Below are 8,579 nucleotides of genomic sequence, written 5' to 3'. Positions count from 1 at the left end.
ATATATATATTTTATATATATATATATATATATATATATATATAAAATATATATATATTTTTATATATATATATATATTTTTTTATATATATATATTTTAATTTATTTTATTTTTTTTTTCAATCATGTTCAATAAATTAGAATATGTTTTCCAATGAAGCTCATTTGTCAGCCTGAAAGTACCTTTTGAAAACTCTATTCTTATAGTATTTAACAGAAAAAAAGGTGTAATGAAATGTCTTTGTGTGTTACTGAAATAGTCAAACTTTTAAATAATATAATATAATATAATATAATATAATATAATATAATATAATATAATATAATTCTAGTGGGCGGGGGAGAAATTAACAACAAGAACTGTTGTAGAAGCCAGATTACTTTAGAAAAAGTCGATTAAACTGACATTAAAAAGTACTTTGGAAGAGTATCTGAGAACTAACTGTATTTGTGGTCCCTCTCTGAATAAAACCAGAGCAGCTTTTAAAATAACATTCATTGGTGGCTCAGGGCTGTCAGTCAAATGTGGGTGGTATCAGTTGACAAATGAGACTTCCAGTAAGTCCTCCTCACATGCTCTACAACACAGAGTCAACAGGCTGTGCGGGACATCAGACGGAACATCACCACGACTGGACAACATAAACAAACCAGCGCTCCAGCAGACCCGTCCCACCAACTCAACTTTAGCCCCCTTGAAAGACCACTCAGTCGCAGACTTTTTTTTAAACTGCTTCACATTTCCACCGGCTTGGGATGTAACTTCCAGTGAGGATTTTGCGCCCAGGCGGAGCACTGAGACTTTTCTTGAGTTTCTTAACATTTCAGAGACGTAAGTTTTGACTTATTTAAAAGGTGTCACACTTATATGACATTGTAAGAACACTCGGTCACCTCTCGACACCATGGCGGAAGCGGCCCAGCAGCCACACCTGGTGGAAATCGACCCGGATTTCGAGCCCCTTTCGCGGCCCCGGTCGTGCACTTGGCCACTGCCCCGGCCGGAGTTCATCAACCCGGGAGACTCGAACACCTCGTCGCCGGTGCCGTCCGTGAAGCAGGAGCCCGGCGTTGGCAATGCGGAGTTCATCAACAATCTGAGCCTGCTGGAGGAGAATGAAGACTTCACGGAGCAGAAGCCGGTCATCCTGTGCAACGAGTTTCAGTGTCAGGAAAACTGCGTCCACCAGCAAGCCCAACAGCAACATCATCACCAGCATCAGCAGCAGCAGCAGCACCCAAACCCGCAACTCCCACATCAGCAGCAGCAGCAGCAGCAGGTGCCTCTGCTCTCCACCCCGGTGGGCTCCTCACCTTCGGCAGCCGCAGCAGCGGCTGCAGCCGCTGCACAGAGGAAGAGCAGCTCCTCTCGGCGGAACGCATGGGGGAATATGTCATATGCAGACCTCATAACCAAAGCTATTGAAAGTTCTCCAGAGAACAGACTAACGCTGTCTCAGATTTATGACTGGATGGTGAAAAGTGTGCCTTACTTCAAGGACAAGGGAGACAGCAACAGCTCTGCAGGCTGGAAGGTATGTCTGACTGTTTTCATACTTGCTTCTTGGAGTTTACTGTGGACGATGCACCGATCATAGATTTTTTCCTGACTGATACCTATTACCGATTTTCTTTGAAGAAGTAGTTAAATTGGGGTTTGTCAGTCTTTTAACTAAAGTGTAATTTAATTTTAGTCACAATTTAGTCAGTTGACAATAGTGTAAAGCTATAGTCAAATACTTTTTAGTTCACTTTTATCAGAACATATATTTTTTTACATCAATATTTATTTGAGAATGCAATAGAAGTAAACTTATATCTTGCCACACAAACAATATATCCCACCATTCCTCAAATTGAAATTAAATATGGATCCTTCCAATATTTTTAGAATTTAGTTTTTATTTAAGAGCATAAATGTCACTCATTTCTGCTGTAGTTTTAGTCATTCTGCATGTGGTTTTAATTGTCCACAAAAAAAGTCTGGCTAGGTCAAACATTTTTAGTCAATAAAGCTGACAAAACTTTGACCTGCTAGTTTCGGTTTTGATTTTTTTTTTTTTAAATTCAATGACTATGATCAATAAAACGGGAGAAAGAAAAATGTGCTGCCAAAATAGTCTCCACAAAAATGATATTTATGCAACAAAACATGTCGTTAGTTGATGCATGTAGGGACTGAAAATGGTATGAAGTTCTTTGTTTTTACTGTTTTGGAAACAATGATCGGCACCGATCAGTGCCAGTCAAGTGAAGATTGGCCAATTTCTTGCCTATTGATTGGTCCGTCTTCAAGCTGCCTATGCTCGATAGAACTACTGCCTGTGCCAGTTTCTGTACAACGTTATCCACTGGGGAATTTTATGTGTCTGTGGTATTTCACAGTGGGCTTTTATGGACTTCATTGTTTTTTTATGCTGTTTTTATCTCATGTGGTATAACTGTAATATCCCCTCTGGGGAGATTTGGCTTCTCTGTGGCGCTTGATAGACAAGGCATTTATTTTGTAGCCTTTGTTTTAGAGTTGTTTGCTTTTATTTTTCCATTGTGTTGTCGTTGTTACTGGCATGTTATCTTTTGGTCTACATTGTCACAAATGATTCATTCATCAGGATTTTCCTAGTTGATCTTGTCTGACCTGTCGATTTTCACTTCAGACACTTCTGTTTTTTTTTTTCTCTTATACAGACTGTAACATAAAAAAGAGAAAACAATATGCTCCAAGCATACTGCATGTCCCTAAAATTTTTAATATTTCTTAAACTCAAAAAGTACATGCTGTCATGTAAAAATTAGAGCTAGTCAAGAGAAAAATTGGCTTGAGCCGATCCCCAACTGACCGATTAGTACATCTTCACCTCATAATTTCACCTCACGATTAAGCGTAGACCATTGCTTTTTCAATGGTCTAAACTGAAAAAGCATGCAAGAACATTTAAATGCCAATGACATTGTTAATTGTACCATGTCTTACAACCAGTGCATTATAATTTCGTAAACTTGTCTTTTACTACCATCACCTTAAACAGTCATCTGACTTCTTACTGCAGAATGTGACTTATGTGAGTCTCCTGACTCAACAGGAACTTTTTTTTTTCTTCTTCCAGTATGGCGTATTGATCTTTTAAACATGGTAATCATAAAATACTTGAGCCCTGACTGTACTGCTGAGGCAGCTCTCCTCTGTTTTTTTTTTTTTTTTGTCCTGCGAAAATGTTGTAAATTTTCAGGCTGAATCACAGGTTTTCACATTGGACTGTGGAACTCCAGTGCAGCTGAGTTTAAGCGGCTATGTCGTAAGGAGACACTGGAGCCGATCATGTGTCCTAGAAACTGTCCCAAAACATTACACAAGAGTAGATTCAAAATTTCTGATGTGGTGTGAAAGAAAGCACGCCTACTGAGGACTATCGAGGGGCGAAAATCTTTCGTTCATTTATTTATTGTTTGGAGACACATAGTTTCATTGATGTCTGACAATAAATTAATGACAGTCTGCTCTCCCAGCAGGAAATCATAGTGAGCCCATAATACTGAAAGATTTACTACGGCTGCCCTCTATTGTGTGTCTGGGTTGTTGAAATTTGAAGCAGTTGTAGTTTTTTTTTTCTTTATTGTTTGGGCTTGCTCCATCTGAGCAACCTCATGTGCTGAAATTTGACATATGTGTCAGTCACAGTTATTGGAGAAAATATTATTTTTTTAGTGCTGATGCTGAATCTGACACATATTGATATAAACAATACTGATTCACTTGGATTTTCACTGTTTTCATGCAGGTATTTCTTTCTTTTTTGCAAACATTTTGCTTCATATTCATCTCTCTGACCTCAAGGATTTTCGTAAATCTGCTTTAAAATTCAATTTGAGTTGTCAGATGTTGTCCCACAAGTGGAAAAATCCTTCCAGTGCAGTGGAATACTCTCAGTAAACAAAGCCGTCAATGAACAGATGTGGTGCAAGGGGTGATTGATAGTGTTCAAGTAGATCTTTACCTGCAGTCAGTTACCCACTGTTTATTCTGGATGTGCATTTTTGCTCTAAAATGTTCTTGCAGTCCTTTTTTTTTTTTTTTACTATTTGGGGGCTAAACACAAAGTGGTAAGCAGGATTCATTGCTTTTACTTGAGAAGGTGCATCATTATTTAAGCCACAAAGTGAAAAAACACTACCTGCCTATAGAATTTGTTTGATAACTGTCTTACATTGCATTCAAATTTTTATTGTATTTTTTATTAATTGTCTTTTGAAAGCTCAACCAGCACAAGATCCTCAGAATAAAATGTTACTTGCTCCAAAATGTAAAAAGAAAATCTACCAAAAAATGATTGAATCGCCATTATTGGAGACAGGAAAAAAAAAAAAGTTATTTCCACTTCTGCTTAAATAAAATAACTTATTGACAATAATTAACATTTATTTATTGTGTTGATTTGAATATGTCATGGCTGTTTTTGTCCCCAAACAACTCAACTGCTTTTCCTGTAAGTGAGGGAAAAAAATGTAGCAATGTTCTTTCACCTAGCTGACCCACAGAGTTCAGCAACAGGTAGGAGAAACGTCTGGTCACTCTAAGACTTTCTCTGGCATAGCTTTAAGCAGATTTAAACCGTAGCAACATTATGACAGAATATTTGTGCAGTCTTGAAACTGTAGAGTTTTAAAACCTTGGAATGCATTAATGCTTGGAACCATGTTTAATTGATAATAATAGTGGGAAACCAGAAGTAAGGTGACTGGAAGAAAGGTGTTGGTAGCCCACTTTCAGTTTTTCAGCCATTGATCATTATATTTCTGGAGACCTGCAAAATGAGATCATTTGTGACTTTGTTACAACAAAACAGTGTTACAAAATATCAATGCTTGGTTAATTGCCTCCAGCATGGTGATTTGCAACAGTCAATTTTTATTTTATAACGCATGTGACGGAGTCACACTGATAGAATCCTAACATGTTTTTTTGTCTGATCTTCTGCATCTAAATTAACAGCTTTCCTCTCTGTTGCTCCAGCAGCCATGTAGCAGTTTGTGTGTGACTGGCAGCCCAGTGAGGGGTGCTTGGCTACCCCCTGGGTTTGCCGCCTTTCTTGCCATGTTGGGGGTGTGTAAAACTGAGTAATACTGTTGGAAAGCAAAGTACCGTTCAGTACTGCCGAGAGGAGTTATTCATAGAGCTCAGTTCCACACAGGGGGCTTGTCACACAATGTATCTTCAGCAGGAGCTCAGTTATAAGGCAGCCTGAACTCAAAAGTTAACATTAATATAATTAATGTTTAAATTAATTTTTTCCCTTTAAATTTTGTCAGATTTCCTATCAGTTTTTGATAAATTTTGAATGGCCAATTCTATTCCGATCAGCTAAGTGCTACTGTAATATAAGAACAGTTTGAGAAATATTTTTAAACATTTTTCTGGTAGTGGCAGCTTTAAAGTCAGTCTACTGTGTGAGAAGAGAGTTGCTGGGAAACAGTTTTAAGACAAAGCTATTATGAACTATCCATTTTAAACTAGCATTGGCATCTTATATTAGCATTTGCACCATTAGCATTGTTGTAGTCATTAGCATGGCTAACATTCCTAAAACAGCAGTCTCCAATTGTAAATTCTACATAATTTAGATCCCTAGCTTAGCTGGATGCTCCCAAAAGTTATCAATGTTTCCAAATCTTGCATGTTCAAAGGTTGGAATTTCAAAAGGATAAAACAATGAAACATCTTTACTTACAGCCTTCGCCTAGCTGCAATACACTGAAATCAGCTGTGTCGTTGAAGCTTTTACTTTGAAGACTGTTGTCATTGAAACTTGATAGCACTTACTTAGTGTGATGGAATGACTAACCAAAAAATGAGCTTATGATTGACTGGTCAGAGGTTACGGTTAATCAAGCTAAAATGTGGTCAGTTCTGGTCTCGTCTCTCATACTGCAACATTTTTTTCTTAATTGTTTTGGCTTGTTGCTATCCTAATTTTTATCTGTTACCCACATTCTGTCTCAAATGGACAAAATAACTCACTGGAAATTCAAAAGCATGTTGATTTAATTAGTTACAGGCACATATTCTGTTAATGCAGATGCTGGAACGGTAATTTTGATCAAAACACTCACACCAAATTACCTTAACAGAACACAAATCACTGAATCAGAAAACAATATGTGGTTTGTGTTGATTCACTGATTGAGTAAGTCTTTGGCTGGCAGTGGTTTCTGTGTGAGCTACAGTAGAGATCACTGGCCGCATATGAAAAAAATGCTTGGTTTCCTTAACACCTTCAGATATTAATTATGATTAACTTGAGGATGGTTTATTGCTGTGACTATCTACTGTTAGCAAAGAAAGCACATAAAGTTCTCATTAATATCTAATTAGGGTTCTGTGCTCTGCAATTGTACAGAGCTCATTTCACAGTCCCACTAATCTTCCACAGTAGGTCCAGTCTAAGCTGAGTCATGACAGCCTCCACACTTCTCAGGCCGTCTGTGACAGTGTGAATTTGGAGGACAGTTGTGTCAGGTGGGATCAGCTTGGTCTGGGCACTGGCCCAAGCCCAGGATGCCACCTGACGGGAAAGAGAGCAGATGGCAAAAACAATGCATCACCAAGCGCTTTTGCTGAGCTCATTCTTCATGTCTTAGATCTGTGCACATTTTATGATCAGTTATTTCCCTTTGTAAAGCATTATTGCCAGAAATGCAGGACAGCTCCAGAAATTAAAAAAAAAATTCTCTTATTTTGGTTATTCAGTTCAAAAAGTGAAATGTATTTATAATATCGATGCACTCGATATTATAAACACAAAGAAAGAATTTCTTTGTGTTAATTTTGATTATTTTTTCTTACACAAAGTTGAAAGAGTATTATACAGATGTAATGGCAGGTGTAAGCTCTGTACAATCACATTAGTGGAAGGTTATGTGGAAGGAAAAAGTGTGTGTGAAAAGCTCAAGTCCAAAGTTAACACATGAAATTTTAGGGTGCTTCATGTCTCCTTCTACTCACAAACTTTATTGCTGATATTATTTTTCCAAAAGGTTTTGACACTTTCCAAACTACAACAAAAATGCTTATACCTGTCTTTGTCACCACAGAATCAATGTGTTTGATTGGCCAGCAAGTTCACTTGGTCTCTATGGAGATTCTGATACATATTGTTTAGAGCAAGATTAGAGACATACGAACCAACAATGCAGACAAGACTCGGGCTGGTATTTAAGAAACCTGGGCTTCATGAGCACCGATTTGGTGCTGCATCGTTGGCGCCTTTAACATAAAACTTAACAGAAATGTGTGTTTGACTTCTGCCATTCTGCGTGTAAAGAATCTGTACAGTATTAGTTTAACTTTATGAATTGAATTAATGAAATAAATAAAGTTCACACATTAAAATAACACGAGGTATGCATGCATTCATACCTGCCAAAAATGTGTTCTTTTACTTCTTTTACGTCACTGCAGGATAAATATTTGCTTTAAGCTGGTGGAGCCTGATGGCTCAGGTGCGTTTGATGTCAGTATCAGGATGAGTTCAGTCAGAGGTTTCCTCCGTACACGGCGCTCTCTTGACCTGAAATTCCTCAACCTACGCTGGTAAATACTCCCACGGATCTCAAAACAAACTGTAGCAGCGGACAAACACATCGGTCCGAGCAGATTGTACAGCAAGCGACACAAGGGTCATTACCATGTCAATGTGCCTATTGACTCCCAACCCACTCAGTCTTACTGTAAACACTGACTTTGACAGGAGAACGGTTCTGCTCCAGCCTTTTAACAGAATAATTTCCAAGCACCTGCAACACCGTAGAAGCGAATGGCAACTGAAGTGATTTAAAGATATATTTTTCTTTTAAGTCAGACAAATGACACAGGATGGCATCATAAGTTGATAGTTTTATTCAAATATCAAACTTTTCATTTTATCACTTCCTGTCCCCGTACAAAAATTATGAACCAGCAAATTAAACATTTCAACCAGTAATGGGTAAAAACTGAATCCAGCCTCTCATTATTGGGTTTTGCTGGTTACTTACATCACACTGCCAGTTGCTTGTTTCTGCATTTTTATCTTACCTTTGACATCCAAATGCAGTTATGCAATCTGTGGAACACAATTAAACATCCCGCTTAAAAGAAATGATTGCATTATGCAACAAATTTTTCATTGGAAATTACTCAGAGTTGAACTGAATATGTTGTAATTGCTCAGCTTCAAATTGGCTGAATCATCCCTGGGCTTCACCGTGGGTCTGTCAATTGATGCTTTGTTTAATTTCTAAAAAAACTATTGATAAGAGTTACTTACTCTGCTGAGATTTTATCAAACATAATCAAAGTTTGCTTTAAAACAGGCCAGTCTTTGTACATGTAGAACATGAACAAGTCCTCTCAAATTCTGAGAAAGCAGGAAGGAGCTCAAAAGAAGTGAACAACCAAGCTTTTATGAAATGAATATCAGAATAGCATTTGTCTTCTCAACATTTAATAATCCAGAGTAATGGAGTAAATGGTAAACGTTCAGCAACAAATCCTAAGCGATGTGTAACTATAACGCACTGAGTGAATGGGGAAGTTTGCGTGT

At 37.7% G+C, this 8,579-nt stretch overlaps 1 protein-coding gene across 1 annotated transcript in view; it reads left to right on the top strand.

Annotated features, from left to right (window-relative positions):
- Positions 1-422: 422 nt before the first annotated feature.
- foxo1a (forkhead box O1 a) overlaps positions 423-8,579 on the top strand; it is a 36,688-nt gene continuing 28,531 nt past the window's right edge. Inside the window, exon 1 of the mRNA XM_015029365.1 lies at positions 423-1,535. Coding sequence (XP_014884851.1) covers positions 906-1,535 — 630 coding nt within the window. The 5' untranslated portion in view covers positions 423-905. The remainder of the gene's footprint in view (positions 1,536-8,579) is intronic.

This window comes from Poecilia latipinna, unplaced genomic scaffold (assembly GCF_001443285.1).
Source record: "Poecilia latipinna isolate Pla-1442-1.1 unplaced genomic scaffold, P_latipinna-1.0 Scaffold10, whole genome shotgun sequence".
Classification (NCBI taxonomy): domain Eukaryota; kingdom Metazoa; phylum Chordata; class Actinopteri; order Cyprinodontiformes; family Poeciliidae; genus Poecilia; species Poecilia latipinna.
The sequence above is the reverse complement of the archived record's forward strand: the minus strand, read 5'-3'. Positions and strand labels throughout refer to the sequence as shown.